The following is a 25,828-nucleotide window of genomic DNA, read 5'->3' on the forward strand; positions in this document are numbered from 1 at the left end:
TAGAATGACCGCGAAACGCTTCGCGGGTTGCCTTGACCATTCAAGAATATTCCAGGTAGCGCTTCCTAACTGTGTGGCCTACTTTAATACGCGCCCGGCCAGATATTGCGGCGCATCGGTTTCATCCCGAAGCGAGCGCCCGTTAAGAAGTATCGAGCATAGTAGGCCCAGACCGTAACAATATTTTGCTTTGAAAATAAGATTGATGCTATCATTACATCAAATTCTTCGTTTAGTTCATTGCATAATTGACTAATTAAGCTGAGATGATCAGTAACCGTTTGACTGTAAGTTAAGGAGTTGATTCTTTTTACAGTATTTTTAGAGAAATTATTGAACTTTAACATATTTTTGTCGTTTAATTGACGCTCTTGCCCCTGTAGCGCCACTGGCGGGTCCTCCTGGGTTGCCCCAGGATTCGTCAGGTTCGATGCCCTGAGAGTATCTTCAAGCCCCAGGACATTCCAGTCTAATACGTCTGGCTCGGATATTTCCATGTCTTCATTAAAAAACAGTGAAAAAAAGTGAGAGGGATGCCAGTCAACATTAAAAAAAAGTGAGAGGGATGCCAGTCGGTTTTTCTGCTTTTTAACTTTTTAATTTTAGATACCGACAAACTAACAAAATGAAATATATATACCCAGAGCTTTCTGATTCTCCTCAAGCCTCCAAGGATTGAAAGAATAAGCCCCCAAGTTTCGAGTTTAAACGTTTAATCAGAGAAACTAAATTATTACCCTAACTAATAACCTAACTTAAACTAAAACAAGGTTGGGAAATCGTCAAACCTAACACTTAACCTAACTCAACAACCTTAGCTACTAAACTCCCGCCCTTAACAAAAGTGCCAACAGGACAGGGCTAGAAGATTTTTACATAAAAACTTAACCTAAAACTTACTAGGTAAAACTGCTTTTGGAGTCCGACGCGGTTGTTCACCAAAACGGTTTTATTTTTAAAACAACGTCCCGACCGGATCACAACTTGTCGACACCAACGAAAATTGCCAGCTCCGAAACACACGGTTAAAAGTCGTCCTTGGAAGGCTATCGGAACGAGAACGACGAAATTTAACTTTTGCTCACCCTGAACAAGCTGCAACTTGTTCAAGTTTCAGACAAGAATTACACGCTTGTCTATGGCAAAATGGAAAAATATCAATACACGGCTACAACCGTTATTGAATCCAAAAAGAAGGCGACGACCACTTTTTATTTTGCCCACCTCTTTTTCCGCTATTTTTCCTAACCCGACTGACTCGCTAAGAACCCCGCATGTCACGCCATCGCTCGGTTGCCTACCGCCGCACCGCCGCGTATCGGGCCAATCAGATTGCCGGGATTTTCTGTCTCTAGGACGTGGTGACCTCGGAGAGAGTGCGTTCCACGACAATTTTCATTAAGTCTTTGTTCGTTAATTGGAGAGTAGATGCAGTTTTATTATAATCACTAATGGCGTCAGACATTACGTGAGCTTGTTGTTTCATCAATAACTGCATGTCGTGATTTTGTTGAGCTACGGCTTTAATGGTTTCTGTGTAAAATATTGCATCATCGGCATCAGGAATTCCAAAAAGCCATTTGATGGCATATGAAACACCGTCGAATAATTCGCGTCTAAACCTTTTGACGTCATCGTGACCAGTAAGGTGGCAAATCGAATCAAATTTATCATTTAATTTATCAATATAATGTTCTATAAGTTCTAATGATTATTTACAAGCGAATTTTAGATTACTGCTTTGGTCTTTAGTTTTATTACTTCTTTTACTATCAATTTTCGAAACACACGTATACATCAGGATTCTTTTTAGGTTGATACACGTATAGAACATTGTTGATTATTGCAGTGAGAATTAAAAAAGTTGGATGTAACAGAGCCATGTTACTAGAACGAATGGGAAATGTAATTAACATCGCACTATTTATATGTTTATACACTATATTTATCAAATATTTCAGAGACACATTAGCGTTAAATTCATGTGACGATAAAAGGTTTTGTGGAAAATAAAGAACCAAAAGTATAAAAAACACATTTATTCTTCTCGTGCTCCCCATAATTTTATCATTTCTAAACGTTTATGTATATTGTTGCCCCAATTACAAGAAAAATTTAAATTATAAGCGTTTGTAGCTTTACAACACACATCGCAAATCATACGGAAAAAGTCATGTTCATGCACTAACAAAAAAGACACTCCCTTGTAGTGATAAGCAACTTTTTTGTAAAACTCATCAACAAAACCTTCATGGCATTCAATGCAAATATTGATACTTAAATTTATAGATCTTATCTCAAGAACATAATGGAAATTACAAAACACTATTGATTCATGGTGTAGTACAGCACGATTCCATAACCACCAATCCTTATCGCGTTAATTAACAACTCCAGTAATATTTTGGACACGCTTGTCAACTGGAGCTTCATAGAAATCATTCACATCCTTTATTTTTAATGTCACGTCAATATTTGGATTATAAGTGCAACAGCTATACGTCTCACTTACGACATCTTCTCCTATTTCGTCTTCTAAGGCGCTGTCGTTATTATTTTGGTTTTCTTCTCCCAATAACAAGAAAAATTTAAATTATAAGCATTTGTATCTTTACAACACACATCGCAATTCATATGAAAAAAGTCATGTTCATGCACTAGCAAAAAAGACACTCCCTTGTAGTGATAAGCAACTTTTTTGTAAAACTCATCAACAAAACCTTCATGACATTCAATGCAAATATTCATAATTAAATTTATAGATCTTATCTCAAGAACATAATGGAAATTACAAAACACTATTGATTCATGGTGTCGTACAGCACGATTCCATAACCACCAATCCTTATCGCGTTGATTAACAACTCCAGTAATATTTTGGACATGCTTGTCAACTGGAGCTTCATAGAAATCATTCACTTCCTTTATTCTTAATGTCACGTCAATATTTGGATTATAAGTGTAACAGCTATACGTCTCACTTACGACATCTTCTCTTATTTCGTCTTCTAAGGCGCTGTCGTTATTATTTTGGTTTTCTTCTCCCAATAACAAGAAAAATTTAAATTATAAGCATTTGTATCTTTACAACACACATCGCAATTCATATGAAAAAAGTCATGTTCATGCACTAGCAAAAAGACACTCCCTTGTAGTGATAAGCAACTTTTTTGTAAAACTCATCAACAAAACCTTCATGACATTCAATGCAAATATTCATAATTAAATTTATAGATCTTATCTCAAGAACATAATGGAAATTACAGAACACTATTGATTCATGGTGTCGTACAGCATGATTCCATAACCACCAATCCTTATCGCGTTGATTAACAACTCCAGTAATATTTTGGACATGCTTGTCAACTGGAGCTTCATAGAAATCATTCACTTCCTTTATTCTTAATGTCACGTCAATATTTGGATTATTAGTGCAACAGCTATACGTCTCACTTACGACATCTTGTCCTATTTCGTCTTCTAAGGCGCTGTCGTTATTATTTTGGTTTTCTTCTCCCAATAACAAGAAAAAATTATATTATAAGCGTTTGTAGCTTTACAACACACATCGCAATTCATATTTTCACGTTTAATTTATGAGCCCTTCTGGGTTCATCAATTAAACTGACTCACGACGTTAAACGTCGCGCCGGGATCTCAGTTTTAAGGATGGAATCAAACACTATCGAGTTTTCTATTAAACACTTAAGTCTATTGACCAAACATTTATAAGTGGATCCGTATAATACAGCCATAATCCAACACACTAAAAGTTAATAATTCAACTTATTAGGTATTTCTCTTACTAATTGTACTTACATGAATACATAAGCTAAGGACTTGTCGCACTACTGTCGATTGGTTCACACTCATCCAATACTGCTGAAATCGGCGTATTTTATACCCGATTGATCGGCTGACGTAGTTTGTTATTGTTCGTCGCCTGTTTTTCATATTTCTGTAAAGCAGGTGGTGGTGACTCATCGACGATACGATGCACTAGGTGCATCCTGGTGCGACCTTGCATGCCTCGTGCGCTTAATATTTCGCTAAATTTTTAACAAAAATAAAAATATATCGTTTAGCCTAATACAAATTTTAAAGTTACATGTGTACATACGAAGACATTATAATAAATGGTTAGTAGGTTTACATATGAAGACCACAGGGGAAAAAGGCGCTTTGTCAAAAAAATCGATTTCGAGAAAAACCAGTTTAAAGGTTTTAATTCCTTACAGTCTTGTTTAAATTTTAACTAGATTTTTGAACTAGGGTAGAAATGACGACTCAGCATTTGTAGTAGCACCTATTAGGTAGATTTTAATGTAGCATGTAGCGTGGTTTACAAAAACAACATTCTTTCACTTGACGTCATAAAAAAAAATGGAAAAACGCGCCATGTCCATGCGCGACATTCTAAGAAGGCGCCATGTCATTAAGTGAACACTCAAGTAATGGTGTTTTCAGCAAAATACTTGCATGCTTCATCTATTAAAAAACAGGATTTTTTATTATTTTTTTTTGTTTTTAAATAGAAAACTTACCCTGCATGATACTATAAACTAATTTCGAGTCAGAGAGGCTTCAGGTATTTTAATTTATTGAATGTGGAATATTGGAAAAATAATTCTGCGCCTCGGGCCCACAAAATTTTTTCAAATCTTGCAGATTTTTTCACTTAATGTGACTTATTGGTAAAAGCTCTAAAATTCTTAAATAAATTATGATTATACCATTGTAATATTATCAGTAGAAAACTTACGTACCATTGTATAAATAATCGGGCAGTTCAAATTCTCCGTCTCTGCACTTTTGAGTAGGTTTAAATTTTGGGTCTGTTACAGGGCTGGATTCCCACATCCCATTATATGTCGTCCTGTAGTAAATTAGGCGAGGATGCTCTAACTAACTCTCTTTAATGAAAAAATAGGTCTTGCTTATTTGTTATTCTTATTAATTACCATTAACATTATGAAAAATTTGAAAACACTGTTTTTCTTTACCTAAACAAAGTGGAACTTGACAGGTTGAGCATTGCCAGTCAGTACGGACAGGCTTGGCTTTCGAACTGCATAATCCACACCGTCTTCTGGAACTTCTGACTGGTTGATGAGCAACTGAACATAGTCGTATCTCATCCGGAACAAAGGGTTTGGACTTCTTAATTTGGATAGCAGGACCAATATTTTTTCTTCTTGAATGAAGTGACACCAAAGTATGTGCAACTAATCCATCTATAATATTCCGTCTAAAGTCTTTCGCCGAAGCTTTATTATCAAGTGGTAACATTTTATAAAGACAGTAGGCATTTACAACAGAGGCGTCCAAGAAATAGAAAAATATTCGGTGCCACCACCCATTACTCTGACGATTAATTTTATAATTTGAAAGTAGCTGATCGAATTTATCAACACCGTTCATATTGCTATTATACTCTCGCAATGCCATTGGACATTGTATTGTAATAACACTGCCATCTTTATTACGCCGGTTTACTTCAGTGCAGTCTTCTGGGTTGTGATAAGTTGACAATAAATGTACAGCTCTTTTGTCCTTTCATTTTAGAGCCAAAATGTTTTTGTTGCTTGTGTACCAGTCAAAATCGCCTCTTCGAAGCTCTTTATCACTTTTGAAAGAAGGAACATGTTTTCTATTTGGGTTTATTGTACCTACAGAATATATGTTTCTTTGTTTCAAACTGTGCATAAGCTCTACGGTTGTGAAATAATTGTCAAAAAAAAGTTTGTGGTTTTTTCCCTCGAAACCCTTTGTAAGATTGGTTACCACTCTGAAAGCTAGGCCCTTTTCTGCGGTTTGAACGCTTGACTTGCCTGTATAGATATCAAACTTTAGACAATATCCTGATTTGTCGCAAAGCATCCACACCTTATAACCTCTTTATAGGTTTTTTGGGCATGTATTGCTTGAGAGTACTTCTACCTTTAAATTTGATCATACTCTCGTCAAGAGCCAGAACCTCGCTTGGTAGTAGAGACTTTGCAAAGGCCTTTCCTAAATGATCTAAAACTGGCCGAACTTTATAAAGTCGGTCAATATCGGGAGAATTACGATTAGCCATAAGTGAGTTGTCGTTAATGTGGAAGTGTCCTAAAAGCCACCCAAATCTTTTCTGACTCATCAGCGAACTTATGTAGCTGTCATGAAGGTCTGGTGAGCTGGACCAATAGTCTTTATAACTTGGCATTCGTTTGATTCCTATTAGCAAATTTATGCCTAAGAATGCGGACATTTCGTTGAATGTGGTTTTGGAAAAGGGTTTACCGGTTTGGATTTGTTCCTGTTGTGCATATAAGTTTGTCTCAAATACCAGTTTTTCAATAAGATTTTTGTCAAAAAATAAACTAAAAAGTGACATAGGGCTCGGATTTGATGAAAGGATTTGATCTGGAATACCAGTTTTCTCATTGAACACTGCAGGACTATCAAAACGTACATGTTTTCCCCAATCTGGAGAAAATTCTTGAGAATCGCATTCAACAGTATTACCTTTTAGCCTTTGTTGTAAAATAGATAAGGGTTCGTTTTCTGAATCACTTTCACTTTCACCGTCGGACATAACAATGCTAATGTCTTGTTCACCATCTGGAATTTGTTCTCCATCAAGTTGGCCTTCAAGGTTAGCATCCTCATCAATGGACTCGTCTCCTGATGGAATTGACTCTGCATCAAAATTTTCAATCTCTCTTCTAGTTCTTGTCGGGTCATCCCAACTAAATGGAATGGAAGATATCCGTTTTCCATGATATATCGGTTTCCGCTCGCAGCTGAAATAGTCTGAATTAAATTTGGCAACTGACGCGGTGGTTCAAAATAAGAACCACCAGTTTTAACGGAAATCCGATAAAACAAAAAAGTGAATCAACAAAATATCTTGTTATACTTACTTATTTCCAAGTACTAAGTCGAATTGACATAAATATAATGAGAAAAAATACGTTATTTTATATAAACAACGTCGACCATGTGAAACACGTGCTAACAGTGCAGAAGTAAACAAAACACTGGCGCCAAAGAGAGCAAAGTGACAAAAAATTATCTCATATTCACTCTTACGCTTTACTATACCAAAGTAACGCCTGGCCGAGCGGTGGTTTAAATATTGAGCGGCTGCTCTACTTGCAAAATGAGTTTGAATAGGTGGTCCATAAATAAGACCACTAACTCGGTTGGGTTGTATTTATCGTGGTATAAATTTTAAACCACTACCTCGGTAAGAGTTAAAAAAGAACGTCCAGTTCTTAAAATTGCTTTGTTACACTTCAACCACTTCAAAGGGCATTGGTTTAACTCTAGCTGATTTGAATACTTTAATCCAATCTTCCGGTACTTACAGCTCGGCTCTTTTGATTAATCAAACCAAAGTCTTTGTCGCACTCCAAATAGGAATGCCCTCTTATTGGAAAAGTAAGTTTTATCGATTGTAGCCTCTTTTCAACGTGGACTATATAGTGAAGAAGTCGGAACACAGTATAGTTCTTATTTTGCCCCCCACACGAGTCGCAAAATATTTCTAAATGTTGAACTTCTTCGTTGAGATAGTTGAATACAAAGTGATGAAGCAAGGAACTGACCGAATCACTTCCCTTATTTCCAACAGTTTCTGGAAATGTATAAAATATTGCTTGAGAAGTCGAAAGTAGTAGCCATGTTTTCATCTGATTTTCTGGCTCACTAATATAATTACCAAACCATGTATAAATAAATAAATAAATAAAATGCCTTTATTTCAACAACAATAAGTTAACAGAAATGTGTTGAAATACGTCAAATGGTTGCGTCAAAACGTCAAAACTGACACAAAGAACATTTACAGTACAATTATTACTTAAAATAAACTTAGATAGATGCAGAATAATGAAAACAAATACATATAAAATTAACACAAGACAGACAGCATAAGCGTGCACTGCTAGACCGAAAGTACCTCTTTCATTTTTATTATTATTTTTTATTTTCTAAATTATTTTCCATCAGAGTCCAGAAACTCCTGCAGTGAATACGGTTCAACATCACATAGGTACTTCTTTAAAGAGTTTTTGAAAGCCTGAATCGAGTTAATCTCCTTTATCCTTGCAGGCAGTTTATTGTATATGCTTATCATTGAGTACATGCAGTTGGTTTCAGTCAATGTTAATCGATGTTTAGGACAATTGTACAAGCGGTATTTATTGCGAGTACCATGTTCATGTGTGATGGCTGATAAAGAAAAACATCTAGGATGCTTCTTGAGGAACATTAGGCACTCGAGCACATATATGGCTGGAACAGTCAAAAACCCGTTCTGTCGAAAAACCCCCCTACATGATTGTTTAAATGCCAGATTTAAAATTATTCTCAACGCTTTCTTTTGGATAACAAAAGGTTGCTCCAAGTTGCTGGCATTACCCCAAAACACAATTCCATATCGAAGCATCGAAATGAAATTGCCATAGTCGGGTATCGATCCCGGTACCTCTCGCACTGGTTTTTCCTGATCATTTCAGCAACAGCTAGAGCTGCCGACACATTAGACGCTGCGGACTGTTCAATCATCCAAGTAACTGGACCGGCGTCAACTCCCTTAAAGATAGTATAGTAAGTTGACAACACTTTGTACACGTAATCGGCTGTGAGATTTGTAGTCGGAAACATCTTAGCATAAGCGGTTATGATCTCAGAATTGATGTGAAGGTTAAGATTTGCAGCCTGGAATTCCGTCGCAAGCTGGTCAATTCGTCTGTCTAGGTACCAGTACCAATATGGCGTAGGCTTTTCGGAATAACTCAAGGGTGTGTACGCTGATTTCCGCTGCAGCTCGAGTACAATCTGACATCTTCGATCTTTCTGAAATGATTAAAGCATGATTAGTATTACACCTAAATATATTTTAATTATACTTACAAATTTCCGTTATTTCCACAATTGGTGTTGGTGATAAACCACTAACCACTTTCATACCTAAAAATTTTAGGCCATATTTCAGCGGTATAAACTCCGCCAAACTGTCTTTAATGGGTGTCGTCATCCGACTAGGCAAAAACACCACGCTGTCAGACAACTCGGCCCGAACCACATCACCAAATTTTGAATTGACCACTTTTAGGTTGTGCAAGGGATACAATTGGTTTAATTCAAGTTGTTGAAACTTTAGTAGAGGTTTTTCAACCAAACTGCCGGATTCGTTAATTTTGGTTAGGTTCATGATTGTTTTGTTTAAGGTAGATAGGTACGTTTGTGCGTAGACTAATGTTTTCAACTCTTGTTGACTGGTTTTATATGCATTTGGGGGAGGGGGTGGTCTACCACATTTCCGCCTCGCTTACCACATTTCCAATGCATGTGATAAAGGAATAAAATATATGAAGTCATTCCTATGCAAATGTTTATATTATTAATTTACTTGACTCGCGAGAAAGCCAAGATTTTACATATGAACTGCATTACCCACGCATGAACTGCATCACCCACGCAAGTGATTATGCATTTGTGATGAGGTTACAGTAAAAATTCTATTTTAGTTTAGACAGAGAAAAAAAAAATGACGGTGTTTGAAATGGATCAGGACGCCTATTCTTGAATGTCAGGGAGGAGAACTTTGCGAGAGAAGTGGGCGGAGTTCTCTTAAAAATAAGAATGTGGTATTCTTGAAAACAAATTGGGCGAGGGACCTACTCCCAAGAGAACTTAAAAGTTCTCCTAATAGTCACGGAGAGAAATGACAAACCTCCTAACAACCTAAGCTAAACCTAAAATTATAAATTGAGAATGGGAAGACAACGAATTTTGTGATTGTGTGTTCCTGTGTATTCATACTTAGTGTGTCCAAAATCCAAAACTAAAATGGACGATTTGAATTTACTGGTGTGGAATGAAATTATCAATGAGGATATTCAAGAAGCTGAAGAAGAATTAGCCATTGGGAGAGACGTTTTGTCTCAAAGAAATGCCTTTGCATTATCCGATCGAAAATTTGTGCAGCTATTTAGAGTGGATAAATCCCTTTGTGAAACCATTATTGACATGGTTACTCCATTTTTAATTCATCCCACAAGGTCTTCAGCTTTATCCATACAGACCAAAGTATGTAAGCAAAAAACAAGTTTATTTTATTTTGTGGTCATGAAAAAATTAAACTCTACTTTGCATTTTAGGTACTTGCTAGCTTAAGATTTTATGCTTCGGGTAGCTACCAAGAAATAACTGGTTCAAATAGTTTTGTAGCTATTAGTCAGGCTTCAATCAGCCGTGCTATCAAAGAGGTCACAAATGCCTTGAATCAACCAGATATTTTAAATTCAGTAATAAGATTTCCACAAAATATTGAGCAGATGGAAACCATTCGAACTAGGTAAATTTGGGTGATATATTACTATTTATTATAACTACACCTATTTTAGTTTATCCTATGTATTTTATATATTTTTAGATTTTATGAAATATACCAATTTCCAGGGATAATTGGATGCATTGACTGTACCCATGTTAGCATTGTGTCTCCACCAGTCAATGACCCAAATGTTCCGGAACATATATATGTAAACAGGAAAAACTATCATTCCTTGAATGTACAACTGGTAAGTTATAGACATGTTCAAGATACTTAAACCATTTATAAATATATACATTGTCTTTTTAGATTTGTGATAATAATTTGAAAATATTAAATGTGGTGTCAAGATTCCCAGGTTCCACTCATGATTCCCACATTTGGAGAGAGAGTGCAGTATCCACTTTAATGGAAGAGTTATACAGGAGGGATCCTGCAAATGTATTTTTTTTTCTTGGCGATTCAGGTGAGGCTTAGTGAAATACCAGAGGAATGGTAGTACTTCCAAAGTACCAAAAAAAAATTGTCTTATATTTATTATACAGGGTGTTAGAAAATAATCGTGTCAAAATACAATGGAATATTGAATATCAAAAAATTGTTACAGGGTATTAAAAATAAAATGTCCTTATCAGCTTTTTTATTACTAGCAGTAAGAGCTAGTAATAAAAAAAGGTAATAATAATAATTCAAAAGCATAATATGACAATACATTTTATTTTTGACACCCTGTGTATTTTAATAAAGATAACTATTAGGACACATATTGATTAAGAAAAATCTAAATTTTCTGTTACCAGTTTCATTTTATCACCATAATTTTCTAACAACCTGTGTACATAAAATATATTTACAATTTAAATAAATTATTTAGGGTATCCTACTCGGCCATGGTTACTGACTCCCCTTTTAAATCCGCAAAATAATGGTGAACAAAGATTTAATGAAAGACTATGTTCAATAAGATCAATTATTGAACGATGTAATGGTGTGTTAAAAAACAGATTTAGATGTTTGTTAAAGTATCGAAGTTTACATTACCACCCAACAACTGCTGCAAAAATTGTAAATGCCTGTTGTGTCCTGCATAATTTGTGTCTGGAAAGAAATATTCCAGACGTACAGGAACCTCATGTTGAAGACCCTGATTATGGCATGTATAACACTCCAAATGTTCTTGAAAACATACCAAACATAATGAATCCTGATTTGACAGCTGCAAGGACCTTACAGCAAAACATTATTGCCAATCATTTTAATCAGTAGCTTGCTAATTGTTTTTATTTACACCATTGTATGTATATAAAATAAAAAGAATACTACAAAATTTATTATGAAATATTTTATTTCAATAATAGATATAATATATTAACACACTGCCTACTTAGTCAAACTTAGAAACTCTCCCTAGGTATGTATAAACGAATTATAAATTCTAACAAAACAAATGAACTAAAAAACAAAGGTTAAAAAATATGTATTTTCTTATAGAGATCACCATAAGTTTTCACAGCAAACTGTCTTAGCACAGCAATCAATCTAAAATATATCTATTTTGCTGCAGCAATTTTATTTAGTGCATTAGAAATGTTACTCAATATTTCAATTTTTTTTTCATAATATTGATCCTTTTTTTGCAGTGCTTCAAGTTTTGATTTGTAATAACTTCCTTTAGTTTCATAATGTTTTTGGATCAATTCTAATTTGCTCTTCCTGTAACTGCTTGTACAAGAAATGCTATTCTGGCTTAAATCCAAGAACTTTTTATTATTTTTTATTGAATCAGTTAATCTTGCTGACTTTGTGTACTTGGTTCTCGTGTGACCTTTGCCATTCTTGTTGGAAGTACTAGGTGTTGCTGCAGATGTACTTCCTTGATCATGCAAGCAAGATTCATCAGACTGTCTATTATCCTTTGGCTTTGACGTAACTTTGTTATTTATTGTTATCACATCTTGACCCTCATTACCTTCTTGTATTGTGATAATTTCTAGAATTTCCTAAAATTGCGAAAATATCATAGTTGATTATTTCAATTGGACACTATAGCGTTGTTACACTTGTGATAAATTATTTAAAATACTTAAAAATTGTAATCAAACAACACACTTACATTGCTCAGAGTCTGTTCTGTGAGAATAGGGTTTTCAATAATACTGTCATCAAAAATAATTTTGGGTTCTGGCACATCTTGATCTCCTTGTATAGCGACTGGAGTTATTATTTCAAATATTTTCTCATAGGTACTTTTATCTGTATCCTCCATGAGAGGTGGGGGTAGTGGAGGACCTCCCCCTGTTCCTTGGCTGTATTTCTTTTCTTTGCTTATTTTAGTTTTAACATTCTTTTTTATGTCAGTCCATGTCTATTAAAAAATAGGTTAAAAATTAAAACTGACCAACAAATGCTAAAGTGTGGTTTTTAGTTTTCAAGTTATGTAGCCAGGTCCAGTTGTTCAAATACAGCTTAGGCCGGGATTACCCAACTTCATAATCATATATTTAATTTTTGTATTTTACCTGTTTTCTATGGGTTGTTAAGGACAAAAATTAAGTTTATAATTATGACTATGAAGTTAGGTAAACCGGGCCTAAAACTTTAAGTTACACTGAACTCTTTGCTACACCTCATAAGAAGAGCATTCTTGTCACCATTGGATTTTGTTTTATATGAACATAACATGACAGCAATGCTTATCTTATGTGGCCGGTTTAAGCTTTGCTCCAACAATTGGGCTTTAATATAGCAAAAAGTAACTAGAGATTTATTGAGCAAAAATACCTACCTTTCTCCATTGCCGCCAGTCTTTAATAGCCCCCCCTGGAATTGCATTTAAAATGCAAGTTACTTCTTGCCATAATACAATGCTGATTGCATTTGTGTATGTGGCTGTTAGCTTTCCCTTGTACATATCCGGGCGAGCATATATAAAATTAACCAAAACTTCTTTTTGCTTAGCACTTAACTGTCTCAATTTAGCATCCATTTCTGAATCCGGAATGTTTGGTAGGTACTTACTAATTTACAGCATCACCAAACAAACTTACTAATTCACAGTTTTCTCTCACAGTTTTGAGCATTCAAAATTCAAACCGTGATTCAAACTTTCAAACTTCAAACACAGAAGAAAACGAAAGCAAAACCAAAACTAGGGTTATATGTCATATGTTTGTCATGGGTTCTGTCTTCTGTCGGAATTTGGTGCCATTCTATTGGTTGAACGAGTCGGCAACATTGCTTCTTGATTTTGTTCCCTCCCTGATACTCCCCATCTTCGGCAATGATTCAAGAATATGTTGATTATATGTAGGGGAGACGAAGTGAGGAAATGCTCCCTGGGAAGTCCCAGGGACCACTCCCTTCTCTTGCTTTCAAGAATAGGCGTCCAGGTGTCGAGTAAAACCGTTTTGGATGCAGAAAATTGCTGTTGTTTTAAAGAATTGTTATTGCCAATACCACCCCTTCTGTTTGAAGAGCTGTTACTCGCGCCACACGAAAACGAGGAGGAGGAGGCGAAGGGGCAGGTGGACTTTCTCAATTCCCTACGATGTTTTGAAATAATGGATTTTTATTTTTGTGAGCATTGTAATCATGTAGTTAGATTACATGAAATAGGTGTGCTTTGTGGTGGCTGTAATAAACCTGCTAATTATGTACTTTATACAATGTTTTTTTATTTATTTACAACCTTTGTTATATGAGTAAGTAGTATTTTAAGTTGTTCATACAAAGACAAATTTGGACAGGGAATGTCAAAGATGCTTAAACTTAATTGATCAGATTTTTTTAAAGCATTTGAAAATTCATCATATTCAAAATAGCGCTGATTTTGGAAAAAATACAACAACCCATTGGTATAACGGAAAGCTCCATTTATAGCTGGAGGAATTCCGTTAAAGTCTTTCGAAATATACCCATAGTATTCTACAGTGAAGGAACATTCATTGATTATACAGTAATAATTATCGCTAAAAAAATATATGGTTTTCCCGCTATAGGTGTTGATTGCCCCAATCAAATCGTTTTCAAAGGGAATCTGTAGATCTGATAAATCAAGTTTTCTACTTAGCTTAAAATTTTTATCGTTTATAACATAGATTTCCTTATTTACAATTAAAACTAATTCATCATTAGGTCTTTGATAGGCAGCCGTAATTTTTTCTATTTTAGGTAAAAAAGGAAATATAGAGTAGATAGAAATACTCTTTTTAGACATTTTCTTCAACTGTAAATCCATAATCCATATTTGATCTGATTGTAGGATATATAAGTTGTAATGCATTATTAAGAAAAACAAATCACTTGGATTTACATCACATAAGTCAAGTTGCGGCTTAATTTCAGGCTTGTACGGTAAGAGCGGCTGTGTATAGGGTGTGTGCATGGTACTAGTCAGAGCAGGTTTATAGACGGTGCGAGATGGCTCAATAGTAGTAGTAGTAGTAGTAGTAGTAGTAGTAGTTTTAAATCCATATAAACTTTGAATAGCCAAAATATCGTCCGAGTGTAAGCGTGAATTATCGTTGTAGTATGCATACATGATGGCTTTGGGAACAGCTGAATGTCCTAGTCCGAGCGCATGACCAATCTCATGCGTTAAAACATCTATGAAGCTGTGCTCATTTGAAGGTGCTTTATCTGTACCTAGATAGAGAGATTTTTCAGAAGAATCTAAGTGAATCTCGAGACAAGTACTTCCATTGCGTCCATTTGGTCCAAACGCATGGCCTAATACACCACCTACCCCATCAAAATTATAAGGGCAGTTTTTCTTTAAGCATCTAACCTGGTTAGAATGGTTATAGCTAACAAATGAAATTATCAAATCCGGGTCTCTAATGTCTCTTATAAATTCTAAATTAGTAACATTGCTCCACACACTAAAAGCTTGCGAGGCTAGTTGCACTAGTTTTGCATGTGGTAACGGAGTGGTAGGGTGAGCAATATGCCAAACTAATTTCTGTTTACCCCATTTTCCCTGAAGTGAAAATGCATTGTCACTCACACCACATCTAGCTTTTTTCATAAATTCTAATGTTTGATCATCAAGAATTCCATTTACATTTAAGCTGTAGTACTCTTGAAATGCCATTAAGGCATCCGTTAGATCTGTTTGAGCGTTTTCATTTGCACTTGAAATATTAAGATAACCATATTTAGTTAAATAATCTGTAACACTAAAATTAGCATCACAACAACAACTGCTAACTAAAACCAACAACACAATTAAGCACTTCATTACTGCAAGGAAGTTGGGAGTAATATGATTAAGAAAGTGATATACAATTAATTTAAAACTGGTTTATTTGTCATAGGTTAGGGTTCCAGTGAAATACTTCAATCACGTTTTCATGGTTTTTTATTGTTTTGCAAATCTTGTATAAGCTGTTTTTTGTTATTAGCTAAACACTCCCTTATACAATATGTTTCTACATGAGAATTAATATTACAAAACACGCGTACAAGAGCTTCAATTTTATCTACAGAAACATGATGAACAGTTATATAGTCGTGAAATACATTTACAAAATTATAATAATATTTGGCAAAATCCAATATTTTAACTCACTAATTTTAGTGTCTATAAAAAACCAATCAATAATGCACAAATCGCATACATTACTTTCCGTTAAGTACAATGTGGCGTCCTGATTGGTTAACGCAAGAACTTTAGTGTTATCATTCATTAGGTGTGTCGTAATTAAGCCGTTGCAGGATGAAACTTGCATGCTGACGTCATTTTTATTCTTAAAGTAATTGTTTTGAAACCACTGAAGATTGATAATGAGGTGTTTCCACTCACTTTCGGTAAAACAAAATGTACCCTTTGCCACTGGAATCCTTATAGTTGGTTGAAAATCCATTGACATATTAAGACCAATACAAATGTCAAATCCGCTACTGGGGCATGCAAAAGTGGTGTTCAGCAGATAACACTGTTGTTCTGGTTGACTGCCCCCATTAAATGCAATGTTTTTATGCGTAGCTTTCTCATACATATTTAAAAGCTCAGTAACATCCTGATCTAATGCTTCACTACACATGTTGCTTTAATGAAAATTGAAGCACTACTAATTTTAGAGTGATAAGCTGTGTGTGTGTTATTTTATTAGTTTAACGCATGTGCATTATGATTTATTACTAATATACAACTATTGTCATAGGAGGCAGTCATTTTTTTCAATTTTGTTGGATTCTCAAAGATGCTTAAACTTAATTGATCAGATTTTTTAAGCATTTGAAAATTATAATTTATTACTAATATCTATCCAACTATTGTGAGATTTGTCGAAACCAAGCCACTTTACAAACACCTTTTGACCCTTCTTTCGCAATATTTTTTCAACCAAGAACACCTCCTGTTGTTGGGTTTTTTGTAATTCTTGACGGTAAAAAGCCCCTTTTATGGGTCTACCCTGCTGATCTTCCAATAAATAGCTTACAGGATTTGTAAGTTTAATCTGACTAATTTTAAAGAGTTCAGTAGTCCAATTAGGTAAAAATCCTTTCTCAAAAACATGTTTTGCTTTGCTAATACGTACTAAGTCGCCCACCTTAAATTTGTTTGTTAAATCAACCATTTTAATATTATTATATGCTGTAGACAACAATTTTTTTTCATTTTTCTTATTAACATCAACGGGCTTCATTTTTGTAGTTGAGTGTATGGTTTCATTGTAGTTTTTAACAATGTCTGCTAATATACCAATCCATTTCTGACTTCCGTTTAAACTAAAAAATGTATAAAGAGTTTCCTTAAGCGTTCTGATACAGCGTTCCGCTATAGCGGCCTTGGTGTGACTGAAGGTACTATAATGATTAATATTCCATTTTTGCATGAGATTTTGAAACCTGTGGTTATAGAATTCTTTTCCATGATCCGTATGAAGATTTTTCGGTCCAGTCTTAGCACGTTGTAGTATCTTAGCAAATGCGGCAGTTACTTCTTCACCCGATTTTGTCTTCAAAGGTTCAGTCCAAACGTACTTTGAGAAACAATCAATGACAACAAGGAAATATTTGAATTGTTTATTTTCTCTAACATGCATATCCATTTGAGCAAGGTCAGCTTGCCACAGATCATTCAAACCCTTAATAATAGTACGTCGTCTAGGAAACTTTTTTCGAATGGGTTTATGTAACTCGTTAATAAGCTGAATTTTTTCTTTAGACATCACCGGGGGATATCTGGGAGAACTACACAGGTTTCATTTCTATAGCACCAGAGCTTGTACTGTTTTTGAAGATCTTTTAAGATAGTTTCCTGTTGCCTAAGTAGATCATGCGCCTTATCAACATCATTTTTTATACCTCTTAATATTATATTCTTATCTATATAAATTGCAATTAAATTATTTATATATTCCTTACTCATTTCTACTTTTGTATCTTTTATAATTAACAATAAATTATCTATATATTCCTTAGTAGTTGCATCATTTTCGTCTATAGGTGGTTTTAAATTACAAATTCTCAAATTTTCTGCATCAATATCTCCTTCAGGTGTATGGGGTAACACTGATTTGGAGTAACTTGTTGCAGCTTGTTTTCTGGAGTGACGTCCGAACTTATCAAGACTCATTTTCATACTGAGACCTAATAAATAATATTTGCTTCTTTAAGTTCCTCAATTATTGATGCGATTTCATTATCATGGGAAGTATTGCCGGCCCCTTTCGATGCATATAACAGTCGTAATCGGTCAACTAGTTCATTGACATCATTCCACCATACATAGTCAACTGGATTTGTATTATAAATCATTTTCACTTCACCACCTTTTTTCTGAGGTGTGGGAGCAGGTAATAGATAATTACGAACAAGATTCTTATATTTAGCAGATGAACTCCCCTTTATTTTCACAGCAGGTATAAAGTCTGTTCTGTATAAATTAGTCAGATTTACAATTTTTTTATAATTCTCATGGTCGCTGGTTGCAAAATCACTTGGATCTTTGTAAAACAACAAATTGTAAAGCCCCCTAGTTCCTTTAAATCGTGTACCGTTTATTATTATATCACCATTATCTTTAAAACTGAGATCTGACTTTCCTAAAGTCCATTTATCGGCAGCTTTATTAAATGCAGGTCCAAATGTTATATCTATTTTTGGCGATGCCTTGAGGTATTCTGTGATGTACGTTTGTGCAATCTTAGAGTAGCACCAAATTACGAACCGAAGCCACAACTGGTTTCGCAAAAAATCTTTTCAAACTGATGAATAACGCAGTTTTTGGTAAAACAATGGAAAATATTAGAAAACACAGGATTGTCAAATTAGTTAACCGCTGGTATGGCAGGTATGGAGCTAAAAATCTGATTTCCAGTCCAAATTTTGATAGTGTTGTAAAATTTACTGAAAATTTAGTGGCTATTGAGATGAAAAAAACTAAACTTGTTTTTAACAAACCACTTTATGTAGGTATGACCATATTAGATCTTTCCAAAACCATCATGTATGATTTTCATTATAGCTACATGCTTTACAAAGTGCCTCAGAATAATCTTAAATTAATGTATATCGACACTGACAGTTTTATATATGAAATTACATGTGATAACGCCTATGCGGAAATCATCAAAACTGATTTGCAATATTTCGATACTAGCGATTACCCAAAAGACAACATCTATGGGATTCCTCAAGCTAACAAGAAAGTTTTAGGTCTTATGAAAGATGAAACTGCTGGACGAATTATTACTCATTTCGTAGGTTTACGATCTAAAATGTATTCATATAAAATTGACAATACAAAATGTGTTAAAAAATTAAAAGGTATTAAATATCAAATTGTAAAAAATAAAATCACTTTTGATGACTATGTAAAATGTTTAAAATTTGGTGAAAATTAAATTGTTAAACAAAGAACTATCCAATCAATTAAGCATAATATATTTAGTTGTAATGAAATTAAGTTAGCATTAAATTCATGTGACGATAAAAGGTTTTTATTGAATGACTGTTACAATACCCTTCCATGGGGACACTATAAAATAAAAAATAATGTTCAATAGTTATAAGAGCGTTTTTCTGTAAGGAAAAAAACAATGTTGCTGCTGTAAGAGAAAGAGAGTTTTTGTGTGGAAAAATAAAGAACCAAAAAAGTATAAAAACACACATTCGTTTTATTTTCTACCTCGCATATGTTGTACAGAAACTGCAGCCGCCAATAACAATAGAGATAAGGTAATTGTTATGGTGCACCAAAATATATCAATCCACAAACACGCTTCACCACCACCACAATCACTTGTCGCAACTAGTTGTGTCAGGTTTCGCCAGCCGCTATCGCCGTGTGTTCGATTTGGGTACCAAAGCCTCAGCTTATAGTTGGTGGCGTTAAGTGGCACTGTTGCTGACACAATTAAGTCATTTTTGCTCATCTTCACCCATCTATCAGGCCAGCTGTCATTCATCTTATCGAAACACACGTATACATCAGGATTCTTTTCAGGTTGATACACGTATAGGACATTGTTGATTATTGCAGTGAGAATTAAAAAAGTTGGATGTAACAAAGCCATGTTACTAGAACGAATGGGAAATGTAATTAACATTGCACTCTATTTATATGTTTACAACTGATTAAAACATTTCAATTTATATGTTTACAACTGATTAAAACATTTCAAAGATAAGTACATAGCGTGTGAAGCAACAGAACTTAGCAACCAAAAATCGACGATTTAAAAGCAAAAAAGTGTTTGTATTATACAGTGTGTACCAGCCAAATGGAATAAATTCGTTAATAAATAAACGGTGGCGTTTTGGGAAAAACGCTCGGACACGTCGATTTGTATCTTTAGTTGCGCTTTTTTTTCAAAAAAAACGTTTTATACAGGGTGTGTCATGCCACAGTGGCCAATATCAACTTTCTTATTTTAAATGCAACACCCTGTATATTATTTAATTTTTGGATTCCTCAGAAAATTCTAGACATATTTCATGTACAATGTCCTATACCTATCTTCAACTGTTTCGGAAATATTAAGTGTTTTCGGATTTATTGCAACAATTAACATGGAAAATAGAAAATTATTTGATTATAGAAATTCGCTGCAATACACTGAAAAACTAAAAAGTAATACCGTTTATTTCTTAATATTGTAAAAACAAACAAAAACATAAATGTCAATGTAGGAGATGTTCAAAATGCTCGCCGCGAACGTCTTGGCAACATCCTAATCTTGTGTAGAAATTTCTTCTAACGTTACTCAACATCTCAGGTGTGACCGATCTAATCGCATGCGTTATTCGTCTTCTTAAGTCAGCTAAGTCGAGGGGTTTAATTTGGTATACAATACTTTTGACATATCCCCATAAGAAGAAGTCTAATGACGTCAGATCAGGGGATCGTGCTGGCCATTCCATCGATCCTCGCCTCCCTATCCACCGATTTGGAAATATTTGGTTAAGGTACTGCCGGACATTTATTTGATAATGGGGCGGTGCTCCATCTTGCTGAAACCATATCATATTCGCAGGAACTTGTGGGTTTGCTGGATCAGAATATAAGTTTGTCAAAGTCGGCACGACATCATTTTGGAGCAGTGCTAAATAATTATCTCCATTTAAATTGCCATCAATGAAAAAGGGACCTATGATATGATCTCCAACAATTCCTGCCCAAACATTAACCTTTTCGGGATATTGTGTATGTTCTACCCTCATCCAGTGAGGATTTTGTGCAGACCAATAGCGGCAATTTTGACGATTAGCATGACCGTGAAGTGTAAACGTGCACTCATCAGAAAAAAGAACATGTTCTAACTGCATCACATTGTTATCAAGCATTGCCATCATTTGTTCACAAAAATAGAGTCGCCTATCAAAATCGTCTTCCAGGAGCTCCTGAGTTGGTATCAGTTTATAGGGATGCATTTTATTTTCTTTTAATGTTCGAAAAATTGATGAATGGCCAACATTGAACAGTGGGGCAGCTTTTCGACTAGAATTATGTGGGTTTTCTTCAAACTCAAGCATAATATCCAATTTGGTTTCATCATTTATTGTATTGGCAGCTGCTTTTTTTATCGTTCTTACATGACCAAGCTCGCGAAACTGCTTTTCTATTTTACTAATTGTCCCTTGGGATATAGGCGGCAAATCTGGAAATTTTTCATGAAATAACCGAGCAACTTCACTTTGTGTCCGTATGTTGTCTCCATAACCAATCATCTGTAGAATTGTTATTTTGTGCATTTCTGTTAAATAAACCATTTTTCTGATATTATGGAGTTAACGAAATTAAAGCGACTATAACACTGACACTAATCACTACTGTCATGCAGACAGACAACACTCTGCTAAGGCCGTGCGTTTTCAACGCAAGTAAACAAGACTTTTTATAGTTCTTTTATTTCATATCAGTAAGAAGGAACGCTAAAATGGTTTTTGCTTACTTTCTCATTATCAAAACCTAAATGGGAAATAAGTATTGAGTGTGTTGCAGCGAATTTCTGTAATCAAATAATTTTCTGTTTTCCATGTTAATTTTTGCAATAAATCCGAAAACATTTAATATTTCCGAAACAGTTGAAGATAGGTATAGGACATTGTACATGAAATATGTCTAGAATTTTCTGAGGAATCCAAAAATTGAATAATATACAGGGTGTTGCATTTAAAATAAAAAAGTTGATATTGGCCACTGTGGCATGACACACCCTGTATAAAAAGTTTTTTTTGAAAAAAAAGCGCAACTAAAGATACAAATCGACGTGTCCGAGCGTTTTTCCCAAAAAGCCACCGTTTATTTATTAACGAATTTATTCCATTTGGCTGGTACACACTGTATAATAAGTAATGTTTATTAAGTATAGGATTCATATATATTATTGTATAAAAAAATAGTGTTAGCTAGAGCACATACAGCGGGCGATTTTTTGTGAGACCCACACCTAACTTGTTGGGACTTGATATTTATCGGTACACATATTTCCCTAACAGGTGTGGGGAAGCAATAAGGTTTTAAAAATTCCAACTTTTCTAAACCTTTAACACATATAACATCGGCCTCCCTCGTAACTCTTTTGATAATCGCCGGCAGATGGTGCAGTGGGGTGAATCCTTCATCCCACTGGATATAATGATGGTTGTTCATCAGCCAATCCGCCTGCTTTTGGTATTGGACGGGAAGCATCTCGATCTTAAATGGCGGTTTGAAAATGAAATGGTTCTGCACCTCACCATCAAATGTGGCCAACTCTTTTACTATAAACTTGTTGGGTTCGTCTTTGAACCCCTGGAAATCGAGAACTATTGGCTTCATAGTGGTGGTGGTGGTGGTGGTGGTGGTGGTTGAAAAAATGCTTTTTAAATCGTCGATTTTTGGCTGCTAACTTCTGCTGCTTCACTGCCTTACTACCGATTTTGCTTATGCTTTTATACACAGTTGTGACCAAAGGAAGGACATTACCAAAACATATTTTTGTTACTTTCGAATATATTTTTGTGGTGAAATTTATGAAAAATAAACGAAAAACAACAATTATGCATTGATAGTAGGACTGATAGGACATTACAAACAAAACCCCATATTTGTTGTTTTAAATATATTTTTGTGGGTAGATACATGAAAAATAAGCGTACATCAACAACAATTATGTGTCAATAGTGGGAAAAGTGCAGCACCAAATATGGGCTGATAGGACATTAACAAAAAGCATAATTTGTTGTTTTTGAATATATTTGCAACCAAATACCTAATTACTACGTAGTGACCCTGATCAGACCATGTATGAAATTGGGAATCACTTTTTTGATTATTTTTCAATATAATGTCCGACTGTTGACCTAAAAAAGTTGAGCTCTCTCCGAAAAAGAAATGAAAGTGTTTTGCTGTTGATATTCAAGGTTTAATTACCATGGACTTCACCACGTGACGTCACCAGACTAGGGGGTGGGGGGGTGGGGGGGTGACACGCAGGCACCGGGACGCGCCCACCAAAATGGTGACAGGTGGGGTGACGTATGACAAGTGACAGGGGGCCCCACCCACCAAAATGACAAGTGACAGGTGGGGTGACGTATGACAAGTGACAGGGGGCCCCACGTCACGAGGGGGCCCCCACGGGGCGCGGGGCTACGGGGGCAACACGCTACGCCTCGCGCCTTCACCATTTCATCAAAATGGTCCAGAATCCCCCTTGCTATACTACTCCAAGACCTTTCTTTTAAAATGTAAATGTGCCAATGAAACTTCTAAAAGCTGTCCTGTTTCTTCAGAGTAAACCTTTGTTGCTCTCAAAATGCAGGCGGCCTCAAAATTTAATTCACTTATGTATGTAAGAGGCAATAAGTTTACTGAATGAGAAAGCATATTGTACTTACCACTGAGTATTGTGTTGGAGTAAAATCATTCCAGTTCAAAGCTTTCAACCACTGTTGGGTTCGAGCAGGGTCTTTTGGAAAGGAAAGGACACTTTTGGGCCTTTCTCCAAATTGCTTTTACAATTTGGCAAACAACAAGTGTGACGGCATATTGTTGAGGCAATAGAATTTAAGTTAAAAAAGCAACAACAAATTATAGAACAATGAAGGAACAATAACAATAGTGATAACACAATAAAATGAACACAAACTACACTTTCACTAGAACAACAAACATATAAACAACAATATATAATAGCAAACAAAAATTACTTTGGCAAGTAATCCCAAGTCTGGACTTTAAACTTTAAAAATTAATTTAATCATCCAAAAACTCAATTTCCACAATACAAACAAATGCAAACTGTCAATCCCATATTTCGGCCATATTGGAATTTTTGGCATGCACCTTCTTGGCTTTCTTGTACAGAGGGCGGTGCTGCAGGGCATGTTAATAACACTAGTTTTGAGTGTTTTGACAACTGCAAATATGCCGTCGCGGTTACGTTATTCAAACCAAGATTACTTAAATCTGTTTATTATTTACGGAGAATGTGATAAAGTTGTGAGTAGAACATGTGAGGTATTTGCCGCTCGTTATCCAGAAAAACCAAAGCCATCACGAAAAGCTGTCAAGCAAATAATTGAAAATTTTAAGAATACGGGATCTGTGAAGATAAAAGCTATTAAAACAAAACCAATCCTTAATAATACCAATGTAGAAATTGCAATTTTGGGCTATTTTGTTGCAAATCCAACTTTGTCAATAAGACAAGTTTCCGTAGAATCAGGCATATCCAAAAGCTCAATTCAGAGGTTCCTGAAGAAACATAAATTTCACCCTTTTTCATTTAAATTAGTGCAACACTTAAAAGAGGTTGACTTTCCGAAGAGAGTTGTTTTTAGTGAGTTTTTGCTGACTAGTCACTATGGAGATGAATTGTTTTTGAATAATATTATTTGGAGCGACGAGGCCAAATTCACTAAAAATGGAATGTTCAATAGACATAATTCACACTACTGGTGTGACATAAATCCACACGTAATTAGAGAGAGAAATTTTCAAGAAATCTGGAGTTTTAATGTTTATTGTGCTGTGAGGAATGACCAAATTGTTATGATACGTTTTTATGAAGAAAATTCGACGATGTTAAACGACAAATTGTGAAGTTCTGAAACTTAATTTAATGCTATGTTTTTATTGTAGGTGATCGATATCTAGCTATAATTCAAGATTTAGAAAGGGAATACTTGGATAATTTACCTCTAGCCGACAGAAGACGGGTAATTTATCAGCATGATGGCGCACCTCCTCATAATGGTCATATTGTCAATAATTTTCTACAAGCTACGTTTGACGACCGGTGGATTGCTAACAACGGACCGTTTCAATGGCCACCCCGCTCGCCAGACATGTCAGTTTTAGATTATTTTGTATGAGGGGCAATTAAAGATGAAGTTTACAATCTTCCTTTAACAACAAAGGAAAATTGTATTGAAAGAGTGAGAAACGCGTTTCGTGGTTTAAGCCCAAACGCAAATAAGAGCAGCAACCCATGAGCAGCTGATCCTAAGGTGCGCAAAGTGTCACGAAGCTGAAGGTCGAAATTTCGAACATTTGTTAAATTAATTATTAATATAAGTACAAAAATATGTTGAGCAATGCAACTATAACTTTTTTGGAAAAACATCAAATATTTCGAAAACGGCTAGAGATAGGAATAGGGCATTGTACACAAAAGTTGGTTAGAAATTGCAATTTCTACATTTGTATTATTAAGGATTGGTTTTGTTTTAATAGCTTTTATCTTCACAGATCCCGTATTCTTAAAATTTTCAATTATTTGCTTGACAGCTTTTCGTGATGGCTTTGGTTTTTCTGGATAACGAGCGGCAAATACCTCACATGTTCTACTCACAACTTTATCACATTCTCCGTAAATAATAAACAGATTTAAGTAATCTTGGTTTGAATAACGTAACCACGACGGCATATTTGCAGTTGTCAAAACACTCAAAACTAGTGTTATTAACATGCCCTGCAGGTCTCCAATATTACCGTGTGTCAAAAGCATGGCCAACTAGAGTACCAGCTAATTCCAACCATGCAGCCGAGCATGCAGCCTAATA

General features: G+C 35.1%; 1 protein-coding gene and 1 long non-coding RNA gene across 2 annotated transcripts; one reads left to right on the forward strand and one right to left on the reverse strand.

Moving 5' to 3' along the window:
• Positions 1–11,877: 11,877 nt before the first annotated feature.
• On the reverse strand, positions 11,878–14,893 carry LOC145733643 (uncharacterized). The gene is made up of 3 exons (XM_081986562.1): positions 13,113–14,893; positions 12,441–12,692; positions 11,878–12,327 (listed from the first exon to the last, which is right to left on the reverse strand). Exons 1-3 carry the CDS (start codon positions 13,311–13,313, stop codon positions 11,878–11,880), a joined length of 903 nt encoding a protein of 300 aa, XP_081842688.1. The 5' UTR covers positions 13,314–14,893.
• A 7,474-nt stretch (positions 14,894–22,367) lies between these two features.
• LOC145733597 (uncharacterized) lies at positions 22,368–25,611 on the forward strand. The gene is made up of 2 exons (XR_014179235.1): positions 22,368–23,244; positions 23,308–25,611. It is a non-coding gene; the product is annotated as an uncharacterized LOC145733597 (long non-coding RNA).
• Positions 25,612–25,828: the final 217 nt, after the last annotated feature.

This window comes from Ips typographus, linkage group LG9, assembly GCF_016097725.1.
Source record: "Ips typographus isolate SLU linkage group LG9, UJ_Ityp_2.0, whole genome shotgun sequence".
Taxonomy (NCBI): domain Eukaryota; kingdom Metazoa; phylum Arthropoda; class Insecta; order Coleoptera; family Curculionidae; genus Ips; species Ips typographus.

Coding starts and splice junctions, on each gene's coding strand:
- LOC145733643 (XM_081986562.1), bottom strand. CDS start 13,313: ATGGATGCTAAATTGAGACAGTTAAGTGCTAAGCAAAAAGAAGTTTTG. Junction 12,693..13,112: donor ACTGGCGGCAATGGAGAAAG/GTAGGTATTTTT, acceptor ATTTTTTAATAG/ACATGGACTGACATAAAAAA. Junction 12,328..12,440: donor CAGAACAGACTCTGAGCAAT/GTAAGTGTGTTG, acceptor TCGCAATTTTAG/GAAATTCTAGAAATTATCAC.